Source organism: Myotis davidii, unplaced genomic scaffold, assembly GCF_000327345.1.
Source record: "Myotis davidii unplaced genomic scaffold, ASM32734v1 scaffold534, whole genome shotgun sequence".
Classification (NCBI taxonomy): Eukaryota; Metazoa; Chordata; class Mammalia; order Chiroptera; family Vespertilionidae; genus Myotis; species Myotis davidii.
The window spans coordinates 5821231-5838569 of NW_006286678.1; the positions used below are offsets into that span (position 1 = coordinate 5821231).

Genomic DNA, 17339 nt, shown 5'->3' on the forward strand with positions numbered 1-17339 from the left:
AGAGAACAAAAAAATTAAGATCATGTGGCTGAATTTCACAAATGCTTTCCTTCTCCCAGCTCACATTGCAAGACAGGTTTTTAACAGTGACTGAGCTTTCTTTGCAGCAACTTTTTACCCACTGGAAACTTAAAGTTAAATTTGTCCTTGTTCTCTGTCACAAACTCTTAGATCAGGTGACAGGCCCCTCTGTTATCATGGTGACCAGACGTTGTAAAGTCTTCAAGGTAATGCAAAGAATCTTTTAGTCGCCATTGGCCCAACCAGGTGAAATGTAAGACTTACGGTCCTTCCCTGGCCCAACAACTGCAATAATCTGAACAATAAATATTTAATTTAAAAAATAAAATAAAATAAAAGCCCAGGCCCTAGCTGGTTTGGCTCAGTGTGAACAGTCAAAATTAAAATTAAACTAAATTAAAACAAGATACCATATCAACCAATTACACAGAAAAAGGTTAAAGATTGTGAAATACAAAATGTTAGCAAAGATGTGTAGAAAAGGGACATCTGGATACAGCTGATAAGACTATAAAATGGCACAATTTTTCTGACAAGTAACTTGGCAATACTATGAAAAGTAATGGTGCATATATTGTTTGACCCATTCTTTATTTTGTTTTATTTTTTTTTAATTTAAATTCTTTATTGTTTAAAGTATTACATATGTCTCCTTTTTCACCCCATTGACCTTTCCCCGGCCACTCCCACCCCCTTGATCCATTCTTTAAATTCGACTTTAAGGACTTTCTCCTAGACTCACAAATGGGCACAGATATACAAAGCTGTTCATTACAGCAGTATGTAATATTAAAAAAAAAAAAAAACCTACACGTCAATTAATAAAGGGTTGCTTAGATCATTTACCATATAGGCATCTGTTCAGACCAGCAAGATAGACCTTAAGTATAACATGGAACAATGTCCAAGATAATGTGCTTTTGTAGTTCATACAACACTTTATGCAGTTATGTGCAGTTTAATAACAAGGTATGTTCTGAGAAATGCATCAGTAGGCAAATACATCATTGTGCAAGCACCATAGAGGGTACTTACACAAACCTAGATGATATAACCCACTATACACCTAGGCTTTATGGTATACCACCATCATATAGGTGGCCTGTCATTGACTGAAATGTCATTATGCGGCACACGACTGAATCATTATATGTAATATATACATATGACTCAAATTTTGTCAAAATAAATTTCTGCAAAAGAAATTTCTTATTTCTAAACCAAGACACAAAAAAATTAATAGTGGTTAATTTCTTTAACCACTGAAAATAGAATGCAAAGGAGGTGGGAAGAGAAACAACTTTTATTCATGTACATATCCATACTATTTGAATTTTTGCCAGGGAATGTATTTTTTGTGATTTTTTAAAAATTTCCTTTTAAATTACTATTCTACTTATTAGTGCTACATCATTGTTAAAATGAACAGATCATAAGTTATACATTCACTTTAAGACAATAAATGTGCCCTGGCTGGTTTGGCTCAGTGGATAGACAGTTGGCCTGCAGACTGAAGGGTCCCAGGTTCGATTCCAGTCAAGGGCACATGCCAGGGTTGATCCACAGTGGGGGACGTGCAGGAGGCAGCGATCAATGATTCTCTCTCATCATTGATGTTTCTATCTTTCTCTCCCTTCCTCTCTGAAATCAATAAAAATATATTTTAAAAAAAAGACAATAAATGTTAAAATGTTATCACAAGAATAAATTATTGATGTTCTCTAACACGCAGGTATTTCATAAATCATACTAAACAGTCATAAAAAAGTAATACTTAAAGAGAATGTTTTTAGTATAGATTCTTTAATTAGCACCATTCTAGCATCAACTTTGCATCATCCCTGGGATAGGCATTATAGGAAATAGAGACGAAGACAAGAATGTCCTCCAAAAAGATGGCTGATAAGACAAAAGACACGGGAATAAAACAAATAGCAAACAATTTGAAACAATATGGTAAAAAGTATTAAATGACATTAAAATCTAATCAAACAGACTCACCAAAAGGCAACTCAAATCTTGTATCAAGCAAAATTTTATGAGGAGTTGGGTTTTTAGTTCCACAGATCTCATCATCTTTCATTAATGTCTCTGCCTCCAATGTGGACCACTCCCCGGGCCCTTCCTAGAAAACAGAGATCTAAGATTAAACTTTACTTTTTCATGATTCCCCTCTTGGTTTAAGAGCCAAGTGTTTTTCTCTGAATTTCCTTGTTGGAGAGCTTCTGAGGGCCACTCACTTCCTGATAAGGCAAACACCACTGTCACCATCTACCTCTCCTGCTCTCTGCAAGCCCACTGAGGAAAGAATTTCCGGAGTACCAAACCGAAAAAACAAGCATCTCCATGGATCAATATTTAATCTGTGTCATTCTTAATGACTGTGTCACTTCATGTGTTTCTAATTCTAGTCAGTAAAGAGCTACTAACATTGATAGTTAAGTAGACTTGAACTGGGGCCACAATGAAAATGAACTGCCCATTGCTGGGGGAGTACAAATTTAACCAGAACTAAAAGAAATTCCGGAAGAAGGGTCACATTTTCATCACCCCCACTCCCAGAGAAAACTCCCATTCCATGTAAAAGATATATAGGAATACTATAGATTCTATCCACATTCAAAGTGTGTATGGAGAAATTATGCTGAATTCTAACCTGGGGAAGTGGAATGGGAGTTCAGTCTTGAAAATAATGTACAGAGATACTGTGAATACCAATTGCCAAAACTGGTAGGTCCTTAAACCCTGTTAGGGTTACATGTAGAAGGAAGACTGAAACCAGTCCCCTGGGGATTAGTGATCCAAAGAAAAAAAGCAGAAAATAGGATCCAGAGTAGAGAACAGAACCCATCCAGATGGCTGAGGAAGTTTAATGGACTCCTCTCAGGAAAGTATCTTAGTGGGAAAGGTAAAAACCACAGGTACCCTAAATCAATCACACACAGTCTCTCCCTTCCCTCCTTCACCCTCCTGATATCTCTTCTCTCCTCTCTCTCTCTCTCTCCCTCTCTCTCTCTCTCTCTCTCTCTCTCTCACACACACACACACACACACACACACACACTACTCAGAAGGGCTGTCTACCTGATAAGTTTAAGAGGCATTCTAGCACTTTTGAATTCAGTTACAAGGCAGAGGAAAGACCAGACCGAAATAAAATCCCCTAAACCTCTAGGTGAGGTGAGGAATAAGCTGGTTGCATGCCCTCTAATTAGCAAGGGGGTAAAGCAATCTGGATGAATATTAGTTGAATGGAGATTGAGTGGGGAGAACTAAGGCTAGAACCATACCTGTAAGTGGGCAATGCAAGGACTGACCTCATTTGACTGTCGAATAGTCTTCAGTGCAATCCACACGGTACCCACCATGGTGTCCCAAATCAGTCCTTTGTTCCATACCTCCACACTTAGACCCAGGTCCAGGCGACTAATCTCACTAAAAGAAAGAAAAAAATCCTTTAAATAAAGCCAGATAATATGAAGGAAACAGCTACATTTCCTGTTTACCTTGAATATTTTATTACCAGGCTTTTGTCAAGAAAAATCAAAATGCCCCAGAATGCTGCACCCATTGTTTAGATTCCTAGAAACCTATGTAAGGTATCTGTAGAAAAATGCCTTTCTTAGTCTGTCCCCTCTCCTTTGGAGCTACAATTATGATTAGATTAACAGTTTCCTTTTTTAAAAAAAAAAAAAAAGTAAAGCCAAGCAATGTGGGCATTACTACAATGGCTGCCTGCGTACACTCTTCATCCACCCTTAGGCAATAGTCTTATATGTTTTCTTGTTAATACTAACACTGCCCACAACTTATATCTATGGATTGTACACAGGAACTTGTAGAAAAAACAAGGCTTCTTCACAAGATTTATTAAATGGGTTGTAAGCAGAAGAAAAAACATCCCTGAGAACATCTAAATTTGATGGGAACACATGGTCAGGGACAAGTGAGGGACACTAGTGTGCCAGTTCATACCACACAGCCCCTCATTAGACATTAACTCATTAGACATTATCAGTTAAAGTAGGCACTGCCACTTATTAACAAAATGATTATCACAGGATGATGATAAATAATGATGATTTTCCTATAATAATAACCAAGAATTTTTTTAAAAAGAAATGACTCTGGCAAGAGCCAAATAACCAATAAGCAAAAGCAATGTCATGTATTGGAGGAATATCAGCTTGGAAGGGCTAACTCAAATTTAACTATAGTCTTACAGTGGAACAAGCAAACACTTATGTTAATGCTAAAAACATTCTCCAGAAAGCTCTTGTTGAAACACAAGCTTATTTGAGAAGAAATGCAAGAAAGATGAGAAAAGGCCAATTCCAGCAGAAAAAGCAAAAAGGTATTCTCAGGAAAACAACATCTACTTATCACATGCAGAAATTTCAAGTTAACACATTAGAGAAAAGCTTGGCTTCCCTGTTGTACTAGTAAGATAAATGTTCTCAGATTCAAAATTTTGGGATGTGGTATTATAGCCATAGAATTCAAATCAAATGTGTTGAAAATAAGTGAAGTAAAGAAAAATTTCCCCTTTACATAAATGCAATAGAATATAGAATGTAATAATGAGCTCACTTGTTCATTTACTTAATGTTTCCTGAGCACATACATATGACTTGGTTCTTTGAGGAAGACATAATCCAGGACCCAGTTCCTGTCTCTAAAAACTTCCAAGCTATCAGGAGTTGACTCAGATTCATAATTCGTCTCTAAGAATAGATTATGAATCCACAAGAGAACAAAACTGCAGACATACTTCACCTTCCACATAACTCTGTAGTTTTCAAAAAGAATATTTAACATATGCTAATACATTTAAATGTTTTTAAATATTTATCATATTTTATAAACCTTACATATACACAAAATCTTGGGCCTGTAATTGTTTAATCCAATGTAATTACCTTGAAAAGGTAATCAAATATTGTAGGTACGCTGCTGCTGCAAAGTACTTACAACATAAAATCTTGTTCCCAGGAAGGTTGATCACCACGCACTGCTACAGTTGTGCTCTTCACATTCTGCACTTTCAGGGTCACATATGTGTTAAATTTATCTTCGAAAAAAATGCAAAATGAAGATGTAATACTTAGTGCTCAGACTGTTACCCAATCTCACACAGCCTTGGGAAATAAATAATATCCAAAGTAAAGCATCACATATAGAAGAAATGGAAACATATTGTACAAAGTAGCATCATTCAAAACATAGTAGCGTCGCAAAAAATATATAAAAATGCATATTACCTTCAAAAGCATAACCAATAAGTGTTTTGCAAATTTAAGGAATGTATTTGACCCAGGAGACACACAAACACATATAAGCTAGAACAAAGCTTCATAAAATATGAGATAGTACACTGATATTTACTATTCTATTTCATTTAATCTATAAAAATGTTAACATACCAACTAATTTAATTTTATAGCACACCTGCAGCTTGAAAAAACTAATATAATTCATCTAATAGGAAAGATATATAACTTTAAATGTAGAAAATAAAAGTGCTATTAAGAAAAAAAGTAATAAAGGATTGTAGAAGAGGAAAGGGTAAACTCTAGCTGTTGAAAGGGATAAGAATTCAGGATAAACCCTCATAAAGGAAATGAATTTCAAGCTTGATCTATTCAATTATCAGAAACATTATTACAGAGTTGGGAAAAGGAAATTCTCTAACTGAGAATATAAGTTGAGTATTAAACAAAGGTAGGTAGCCTGAACTTCAAAACTCAGAGATCTGACCTACTGCTTAACACAGCGCATTCTATTCTCACCCTACTACTTTCACATCAGCCATGATGAGGCACTGAATTGAGAGTTTTTTCATATAAACAAGTTCACCATAATTTTATAAAATGAAAAAGGAAGAAAGTTGTCTTTGACTCATCAAACTGGCAAAGACGGCTTAAAATGATTACCTAATGCTAGAGATGTGAGAAAATGGTCCCTGTCATGCACTTCTAGCAGAAGGTAAATCTTCCTCTTAAGTATCATTAAAAATTATGTATTTTATATATAATTCCCATCCATATCCAGTGTCCTAGTGCAGTAGACTACTGAGCTATGTTTCATATCATATGATTTTGTACTCCACTCCCCATATCCCACCATAGCTAATTAGATCAGGGGCAGATGCCACTCAAGAGCATCCAGTCTGTGGGATGGCCAAAAGGTTCAACCAATATGATTCCTTCTCAAAATATTGTAAGTAGGGAAAACAAAGAAACAGTGGTAGCTTCAGGTAGGTTATAAAGCTTGAATGAGTAGCACACACACTCCACTGGAGAAAGCCATCATGGGCTGTTTGCAAGCATAGAAAGCCAGCTAGCACAGATTCATACTTAAAAAAAAAGTCTTAACCCAAAATCAGTGGAGAGAGTAGAAAGCTCAGAACCTGCTTTAGTTCCCGTTGCACTCAAGGTTTTGCTTGGTTTTTCAGATTTCCCTGGGTTCCCAACCATGTTCATTTTTTTTCTAGTTATTTCCAGAACTCTTTCCTTCCCCAGCGGTAATCAGAGTAACTTGACACTTACAATTAAGGAAATGTGTATAAAAATAAGGAGATAGTATTTTTACCTTCAGATGGACAAAGATTAAAGAGTTTCATATTATTTCATGTTAATAAGGATTTGGGAAAATAAACCCTCACACACTGTGTAGGTTAGTATAATCTAGCAAAAACTTTCAGAAGGTTAATGTGGCAGCATCTACCAAATTTCTCTAAAATACATACCGTTGGCTCAGCAATTCTATTTCTGGACTCTAGTGTACATTTACATTTGTAAAAGCAGGCAATGATAAATGCACAAGAATATTTACTTCCTAAAATAGCAAGAAATTAGAACCAACCTAAATATTCAGTCAAGTATCTAGGGTACAAATCTACAACAAAATTCTGTACATTTTTTTAACAAAGAACCAGATACACACACACATAAGAAAAGACTTTCATGATGTGCTGGGAAAAAACTAGGTTGCACAAAGATATGTGTAGCTAATCCAGTAGTGTACACACACATATACACAGAAAAAAAGTCTGAACAATATATAAAAACCTCTAAATAGTTACTTCAAGAAGTATAATTGAGTTGGTCAAGAAGTAAGGGGACTTTAACTTTTTGCTAGATAGATATATAGATGCTGATTTCTTTAAAGTTTTACAACAGCATTGTTTTTCTCCCCAGCTTTTCTGAGGTATAATTGACAATTTAAAGCTGTATATTTTAAGGGATACAACCTGATTATTTGATATAAGATACACTGTGAAATAATCACCACAATCAAGAAAATTAACATATTCATCACTACCTCTTATAGTTACCATTTTGAATGAGTGAGAGAGGGAGTATGTGTGTTGAAAACACTTAAGATCTTCCCTCTTAAAAAATTACAAGTATAGCCTACCAGTGTGGCTCAGTGGTTGAGCGTCAACCCATGAACCAAGATATCCCTGGTTCGGTCCAAGTCAGGGCACATGCACAGGTTGCAGGCAGGCTTAATCCCAGCAGGGGGCATGCAGGGAGGCAGCCAATTGATGATGTTTCTCTCTCATGGATGTTTCCATCTCTCTATCTCTCTGCCCTTCCTCTCCCTCTAAAAATCAATCAAAACATTTTTTTAAAAAAAGAAAGAAAATTACAAGTATACAACACTTGTCAACCATATACACATTGCTGTACATTAGATCTCTAGAAATTTTTCATCTTGCTTAACTAAAACTCTGTACCCCCTTAACCAATATCTCCCCATACTGATTTTTTAATTAATGTTTTAATGAATTTAGTATGTTTAATTAATTTAATAAATGAATACAATAAAATTAATTTTTAAAAGATTGTTTTTAAATCACAGAATGTATGAGGGAACATAGTAAGTAAAGATGGATCTTACCTGGTGAACCCTGGAATTTGGCTCTTTTAACTGCAAAAGAAAACAAAAGGCATCATGAAAAATGTCACAAATTAATTTATCTAACCAACATTTCCTGAGCACCTATTAAGCCAAGCATTGTTAGAGTTAGGACTAGATTTTTTTTTAAGTCAATTTTTTAAAATCTTTATTATTGAAAGTATTACATATGTCCCCATTTTTTTCCCATTGACCCCTTATAGCCTACCCTTACCCCTCCACCCCAGGCCTCCACCACCTTATTGTCTAAGTCCATGGGGTATGCATGTCTCTGGATCTATTTTGTTCAACAGTTTATTTTGTTCATTAGATTCCACATACCAGGTGTGCTGGTTAATAATACAGATTTTGTAATCAAAGAAAACACGATAATTTCAAGAGAAACATCAAAAGTGCTTTATTCAAAGTAATGTCCATCGCTAGCTACACATTTCCCCCATCTTTCAAGTAATTTCTGGGTAACTTTCGTTGTCCAGAAGCTGTGTGTATGAAGAGAGCCCCAATCCTGCAGTTCCGAGAGCTCCGTCACCCCTCAGGTTTTGTTGTTGTTGTTTAATAATGTTATTGATTTCAGAGTCAGAAAGAGAGGGGGAGAGAGATAGAAACATCAAAGATGAGAGAGAATCACTGATAGGCTGCCTCCTGCATGCCCCCTACTGGGTATTGAGCCCGCAACCCAGGCATGTGCCCCTGGCCAGAATCGAACCCAGGACCCTTCAGTCCACAGGCCAATGCTCTATCCTCTAAGCCAAACCAGCTAGGGCATCATTGGTGTTTCTATCTCTCCTTCTCTTCCTCTCTTTTTACAGTAATATTAATAATATATTTTAAAGTAGAAATAAGAGATGATACAGTGTGCCTACCCTCAAAAAAAGAAAAGCTGTAACTTCAGCTCTTGAGTTTCTCTGACCTTGCTGAAGAATCAAATCTACAACTGGCACCCTTGAGATTACAGGAAATAATCCTATTCACCCTGGCTCTGCATCCAGTGACCTGGTTCCTCAGGGACAGGGAATGACTAACCTGCCTTGTTCCCTATCCTACTCATGAAACAATTTCTGAAGCCTTTGGGAACTAGTTCCCTTGTTTGCAACCCTCCTGCTTCAGAATCTAGGATTAAAGTGTATTATCTCTTACATATAATAAACACCATTTCCTTTTTTCTTTAAAAGTTAACATTTTAAATGATGGGAATCATATATAATCCCACTGCCCTGTTTTTAATCTAGCATAGTATATGTTTTTAAATATATATTTGTAATTATTAATTTGTCAAATATTTCAACATAAAGATGCACTAACTGTGACATCTGTTAGCTAAATGATCACAGGAGTTGACTCAGCTGTTCTGATTGGCTAGCAAGATGTCCTTAATTCCTTCCCCCTCCATTATGAGTAACTATAAAAGTTAAACACTCAATTTAAGAAGAAAATGGACTATGAAAAATCATTTTCCTCTCAAAGTAACAGCAAATATTTTCCAATGTTTATTCAGTCTTTATAACTATCATTTTAATAATCATCAAGGATGATGGTTATTAATATTGTTATCAAAATGGCAAAAAGGTAGATCATTTTTAATGATTCCCTAAAATCTCATCATGTGTTAAGTGTTATATAAATCATTCTCCCTTATATCACACATTTAGGCTTTAAAATTTTTTTTTACACATATGTTTTAGCTCTTCATTTTTATGAGGGAAAATGAAATCTGGTTCTTAAGAAAAAGATGACTTACCTTTTTTAAAAACAAAGGAGGCCTAGCTGATTTGGCTCAGTGAACCGAGCTTCAGCCCACGGACTGAAGGGGGGTCCCGGATTCCATTCTGGTCAAGGGCAGGCTTGATCCCCAGCCCAGGTTGGGACCTCTGCAGGAGGCAACCAATCAATGTATGTATCTCTCTCTCTCTCCCCCCGCCCTTCTCTCCCTTCCTCTCTCTAGACTTAAAATCAATAAAAGCATACCCTCAGGCCAAAACCGGTCTGGCTCAGTGGATAGAGCGTCAGCCTGCGGACTGAAAGGTACCAGGTTCGATTCCGGTCAAGGGCATGTACCTGGGTTGCGGGCCCATCTCCAGGGGGGGATGTGCAGGAGGCAGCTGATCAATGTTTCTCTCTCATCGATGTTTCTGACTCTCTATCTCTCTCCCTTCCTCTCTGTAAAAAATCAATAAAATATATTTTAAAAAAAAAAAAGCATACCCTCAGGTGAGGATTAATTTTTAAAAAAAGAAAACAAACACAGAGATGATCATAATGTGAGGACAAAGTTAATAAATATAAAACACTTAGAACAGATTCTGGCACAGAATAGGCAGTTAATAAATGTTAGCTATTATGATGATGATTATTAATAGTTACCAAAATGGCAAAAAGGTAGGTTATGCAAAAAAAATACATGAATATTGACTCCTGTCCATAATAGGATATTCTCAATACACTTCATTTCCACATGTTCAAAGTATTCCTCATTTTTCAACACCAACCACGAATATTATCTCTCCTACTCAACTTTCCCTGATCTTTTTCCAAACAAATGCTGTCAAAAATACTGTCTCCCTGCTCACAATTCCCAAGGCAGTTTATATGCACCTCGTGCTCTTCTTGCTTTCTATCTCTCCATAGCAGTTATTCCTATCAAAATCTTAACTCCCATAATGATCAAAATCTCTTTAAGGACAGAATTCATTGTTTTATTAATCAGGTTAATTCTTCAAAATTCCTTGAATATAATTTTGGTAAGCGGCCCCTGAGACAATTCCTTTCTTGGAACCTATTAACAAAGCCTCAAACAAATATCACAAATAACTCTTTGCAACAAAACTTTGGTAACCAGACTAACAGAATTAGAAATCTATAGGCCTCATCTATATATAATTGGTTGATATAATCTAATTAAAATAAAGCGGTTTTGAGTTTAGATGCCAATGCTCTATCTAAAATAGAAACACGTGATTGGCTTTTTACTTTTATGTTTTTCAAGGATCAATGGATTATTTGTTCCCAATCCCAGCATGCCTGGACATATTAAACAGTCAGGACATCTAGTTAGCCACATAAAGCAAAAGAACCAATGGCCATTTTTCTGGGACAGCTTGAGGAAATGGAACTGGTGGTTGAAGAACTCAGGTTCTTTGAGGACTCAAAGGCTATTAGAAGAATTCTATCCATCCTTCTATGATGTCATATAACAAAAAATATATAACCTTCAATTTTCATATTTAATAAAGGAATCATCCCTTTCTTCCTTTATTCAATCTTAAGAAGCAGCATTAAAGCTTGTTTATGTTTTATCCAGGCTTTATAAATTTACTAGAGGCCCAACGCACAAAATTCATGCAAGGGGCTCAGCCCCCTCCGCTGTGGCGGCAGCTGCCTCTGCCTCGGCCCTCGCAGCCCCGGCTTCATCTGGAAGGACACCCGGAAAGATGTCTGGTCTAATTAGCATATTACGCTTTTATTATATAGGATGTTCTCTGAACAAAGGCCCATTAATTCAGAGAAACTCAAACATTAGTCTTTATTCAGATTAATCCAGTTCTCTTTCTTTATAATACTTATGACAAATTTATATTTACATATTTATATTTGGTCAACTGTTTGTTGTCTTTTCTCCCAGTAGTCTATGACTTCCATGAGAGCAGAAACTATGTTTTATCTACTACTTATCTGGCACTCTGTAGTATCTGGAACATAAAAGGCATTAACAAATAGCTGCTGAGTGAATAATAAATGAAAGCAAGAACAGATACTGTAAGAAAGCTAAAGAATAAAAGATTATGGTTTTCAAATGTAATTTTTTTTTAAATTTGGTATGGTTTAGGTTGTGGAAGGAGAGGTAAATTTAAACAGGATCACAAAGAAGTAGGCATTCTTCAGGTGGAAAATGAGAATAGAAAGAAATACAAGTAAGGAAAGAGCAGAAGCAAAGGCATAACACAATGTAAATGCATGGCTTCTGTGGCTAGAACAGTATTTCATCCTGGGGCACAGTCCCAAGTGAGTTTTCTAGGAAGTTCTGGAACTCATGGTGCTCTTTACACTAACAAAACTTTTGAGAATGTACCATAAGGAGGAATTCTAACCACAAGGGTTATTCATCACAATTACATTATAATATCAAAAATTAGAAATATCCTAAATTATACACATTAATAAGGAAATGTTTTTAGTAGAATCATGTTACATATAACGGAATATTATCTAAACATTTAAAACAATGATATAGATCTATCTTTGATATAAAAAGATGTCCAAGTTATATGAAGTGAAAAATCAAGAAAAGCATGTAGAGCCCTAGCCAGTTTGGCTCAATGGATGACAGCATCAGCCTGAGGACTGAAGGGTCCCAAGTTTTGATTCCGGTCAAGGGCACATGTCTGGGTTGCAGGCTCCATCCCCAGTAGAGGGCATGCAGGAGGCAGCCAACGACTGATTCTCTCTTATCATCATTGACGTTTCTATCTCTCCCTCTTCCTCTCTGAAATCAATAAAAATATTTTAAAGAAAGAAAAGCATGTATAATATCCCACTTATGTTTTTTATGTATTTAAGTATATATTTGTTTAGCCTTAACCAGTTTGGCTCAGTGGATAGAGCGTGGGCCTGCGGACTGAAGGTCCCAGGTTTGATTCTGGTCAAGGGCATGTACCTTGGTTGCGGGCACATCCCCAGTAGGGGGTGTGCAGGAGGCAGCTGATCGATGTTTCTAACTCTCTATCCCTCTCACTTCTTCTCTGTAAAAAATCAATAAAATACATTAAAAAAATAAAGTTTGATTAATATCATTAATATATATATATATTTGTTTAAACAGAAGCTGTCATATAAAACAGCTAAACTTTGCTATAGGAAAAAATAATAATTAATAAAAATGTACTGACTGTACTATTGGCAAAATATTATTTTAAGTACTGCACATGTATTTTGTCATTTATTCTCTGCAATAGCCTGATTAGGTATGTACTAATATTATCTCCATTTTATAGATGGGAAAATAGAGGCACAGATTAAGTAACTTCTCCAAGGTTGCACATCTAAGTTTCTATGTCAATAAAACATAGCTTCTTATCACTAAGATACAGTGATACCAAAAATCATTAAGTGATTTTTTAAAAAGTTAGAATCCAACAAATTGCTGCTCTAAGAGTTCTGCCAAAGATCAAAAAACATAAGAAGACTAAAAATAAAAGAGTATAAGATTAGTTATATCTGTGAAATAAGAAATTAAGGGTAACTATCAAAGCATTAGAAAAAGTATTTTTAAACCAGAGAGATAAATAAGATTATAAATATCATAGAAATTTCAAAAAAATGCCTATTAACATTTTTTTCTTTATTTATTAAGGTATTACATATGTGTCCTTTCCCCCTATCGTTCCCCCATCTCTCCCATATTAACATTTTTTAAAAGTTTGAATTCTTTGCTTTTGACCTAACAATTCCACTTCTAAAAATGTGCTATAGTTTACTTTTCTATTATGAAAGTGGCATAAATTATTGCATAAAATTTAGAAAAGATCAAAAAAGATAGGCATTTCCATAATTCTACCATGTTACTTAATCTTTTTAACATTACTATGCATATATTTTTAGTCTATTTTTCTCTAGACCAGTGGTTCTCAACATGTGGGTCGCGACCCCTTTGGTGGTCGAACGACCCTTTCACAGGGGTCACCTAAGACCACCCTGCATATCAGATATTTACATTACCATTCAAAACAGTAGCAACATTACAGTTATGAAGTAGTAACAAAAATAATTTTATGGTTGGGTCACAACATGAGGAACTGTATTTAAAGGGCCAGAAGGTTGAGAATCACTCCTCTAGACCCAAAACAGTGTGCTGTTTTTAACAGATACCATTGAGTATTTAATCTGTATCAGACTGTCCAGATCTAAACATTGAGCCATATCTGCTACACATTATTTTTTCAAAATTTAATAACATATTACAAATACAACTGCAATCCCTACTTAATCCCATTCCCTCCCTTACTTCCTTTTTAGTATCCATTATCCTGACAATATATATCATCCCGGTCTAAATTTTTATTTTTACTACATATGCTTATATCCATAAACAATATACAATACTGCTTTTGCATGTTTCTAATGTTAAATATATGGTATCATACTATATCTGTCTGCAACTTGCTTTTCTTCCCATTTTGATTTGAGATTTATCATTATTGATAAATGAAACTTAGTTTATTCATTAACTTAGTTTAGTTTAGCATTCCATTTGATGAAAACATTATGGTTTATTTATCCAAATTTCTACCATGGGACTTTTAAGTTGTTTCCAAATTCTTGCAATTACAAACAATGCTTCAGTGAACATCCTCCTGCATTTCTCCTTTGACCAAGCACAAGAACTGCAATCACTAGGCTATAGGCAGGGGTGGGCAAACTTTTAGACTCGAGGGCCACAATGGCTTCTTAAACTGGACCACAATGGGTTCCTAAACTGGACCGGAGGGCCGGGACAAAAGCATGGATGGAGTGTTTATGTGAACTAATATAAATTCAAAGTAAACATCATTACATAAAAGGGTACGGTCTTTTTTTTTTTAGTTTTATTCATTTCAAACGGGCCGTAGTTTGCCCATGGCTGGCTGTAGGGGATAATTATCTTCAACTTTATTAGATACTACTGCCCAATTGTACTCCAAGTTGCCACATAAACTTACACTCTCACCTATTTATACAAGTTCCCAAAATAATACTTAAAAAACAACAACCTTTCTATGTCAAATTACTTTCCATACGCAATAACAAATTAAAGTAACAAACCAGCTTTTATTTTATAGCTCTTAGAATAAAGACCAAATCTGTATAAACACAACAAAATTCAACAAGGCCAAAATATCCAATAAGACTTCTCCAACGCCATTTTTCTTTCAGTTACTATCTATGAAACAGGAGCTATACTAGACACTTAATCCTAACAACTTCACAGAATGTTTTCAAACTGTCTTTAACCCAGCCTAGAGTACATATACATTTTTAGGGACACCCTGTATATCTTACATTGCAACAAAGTTCCCATCTACTTATATACATATTTATGTGCAGTATGAATGTGTACTATGAAATAAAAGTCTCACAAAATAATACTTTCCCTTATTAGCGACAGTTCTACATTTCCCCCCTAATGCTGGTTACCCACTAAACTCATTTCAGGACTAATGAATTATGCCTATAGTATGAAAAAACACTACTGAAGAGTATACAATTTCCACTTTACAGATTAACGAAAACACAAAGAGGTTAAGTAACTTGCCCAAGGTTTCAGACTTAAACAGGAAAATCTGAAATTCAAACCCAGATTCAAGAGCCATACTTATTACAATCCACAGCTTTCTCCTACGGTATTAACCCCTTCCCCAATAATTTTTTTGTTAAAAACGTTTCTTTTTCAGACTAATTTTTTTATTTTGGTTCTATATAGTATTTTTGATGCTGGTTATGAAAACAGTTTGTAATTATTTTTTCTTCCCATTTTTGTGGTTAAGAATAGTATTTCCTCAGAAAGTTTCTAGATGAAATTATTTAGAATGGTACGTATGTAGCTGGTTTTTGAAGGTAAAGTTTTTAGACGAGTATACTCGTCGACGACTGAAAAAAGAGCATTTTGTGAAAACGTGTATACACGTTTCTGCCGGGGAAGGGGTTAATATCAATTCCATAGCAACTGAAACAGCTAATGCTTCCATTTATGTCCATATGAATCAAGGCAAAGAAAAATAGAATAAATTCTTTTAAAATATGGTGGTGTGAATAGAGTAATAAATAAAACCAAAGTTGCACACCAGTAATATACCTAATTTCATTAATTCATTCATGTACAGATTTTCTTCTGAGAAAATCTTAGATATCACTGCTAACCTTCTACCTGACTTCATAGCAATTTATTATAATTTAAAGAGAATACTAATAAAATATACATAAATATACTACCCTGCTCCTGAAAACAATTAATTTCTGTAAGAATCAACAAAATTCACTACCTATAAGCTCCTTTTCAAACCAAAAGACAAACAAGTACTTACGTCAAACTTCAACTAACAAAACCAATGACTAATTCTAGAGTAAACACAGTCCAGGTTATAATTAAACATGTACAAATGCTCAAATATGTTTTTAAAAGTGTTTTCTAAATAAATAGACCTCGGTTGGAATAGATTTTCATATACACAATCAGATTTCTATGGTTACTATTTATCAGAGCTCATTCAAGCTTGATGATACATGGACAAAAAAAGGACATCCTTTAATTCACTCAGCTTAATGTTTTAACTTCTTTTAATATATTTTTATTAATTTCAGAGAGGAAGGGAAAGGGAGAGAGAGATAGAAACATCAATGATGAGAAAATCATTGATTGGCTGCCTCCTGCAAGCCCCCCAATGGGGATGAGCCAGTAACCCCAGGCATGTGCCCTTGACCAGAATCGACCGGGACCCTTCAATCCGCAGGCTGATGCTCTATCCACTGAGCCAAACCGGCTAGGGCTTAATGTTTTCACTTTTAATACCTAAAACCATTATAGCAAAATCTCATATTACACATAAAGCACAACTATTTCTTGGTCTTTATTAAAATCCATTAAACATCCTACAGGGAAGCCCACAGATTATTAATTGCTAATACATATAAACATTAAATCAAATCAAATGTTTATTGAGCATTACTTACTAGGTGAAAGATTCTCTGGTCCTGTATAAGGTATCTCAACCTAGCTGCAAGGCAGAATTTAAATCATTAAAGTGAAGGGGGGGGGGCAGGCACACAAGTGATTTTAATAGCTTACCTCCCCCTTCTGTAGTTGCAATAGTGTGTGCACGTATGTTCGTTTGTGCATGGGTAGTTTTTAATAGCTTATCTCCCTTTTTCAGTTGCAAGAGAGTATAGGCCTAGATCTCAAGAAAGGTAGAAAGCAAGTTTTCTGGACATAATAAAAACATCCTTTATAGATCATAGCAAAAAATACCTGTTATCACTCTGATAGGAGAATAAAGGTTTTAAATGATTCTAGATAGGAGTTACACTAGAGGTGGCTAGATCATTCCAACCCAACTGCAGATACTGACACACAAGGATATGTTTGGCAACTAATTCTCATATATCAAATATTGGTGTCTTTCATTTGTGATTTTTTTGTAGTTTATTTCATTACAGTGATCTCTTAACAGTAACCAGATTAGATGTATTTGTTTTCTTTTTTTAAATTTATCTTTATTGTTGAAAGCATTACAGATGTCCCCATCCCCTTCCCCTACCCACACTGACCTCCTCCACCCAGTTCCAGCTCCCCTCCCCTCCCAGGCCTTCCCCACACTATTGTCTGTCCATGGGCTATGCATATATGCTTACAAATTCACTGGTTAATC

At 35.3% G+C, this 17339-nt stretch overlaps 1 protein-coding gene across 6 annotated transcripts in view; it reads right to left on the minus strand.

The window, feature by feature from the left end:
• Positions 1-17339, minus strand: part of UNC13B (unc-13 homolog B (C. elegans)) — a 149226-nt gene that overhangs the window by 112448 nt on the left and 19439 nt on the right. For all 6 annotated transcript variants that reach the window (XM_015560546.1, XM_006758526.2, XM_006758525.2 and 3 more), the window contains exons 2-5: positions 7927-7956; positions 4993-5092; positions 3339-3456; positions 2023-2146 (exon numbers count right to left, since the gene is read on the minus strand). In XM_015560546.1, coding sequence (XP_015416032.1) covers positions 2023-2146; positions 3339-3456; positions 4993-5092; positions 7927-7956 — 372 coding nt within the window. The remainder of the gene's footprint in view (positions 1-2022; positions 2147-3338; positions 3457-4992; positions 5093-7926; positions 7957-17339) is intronic.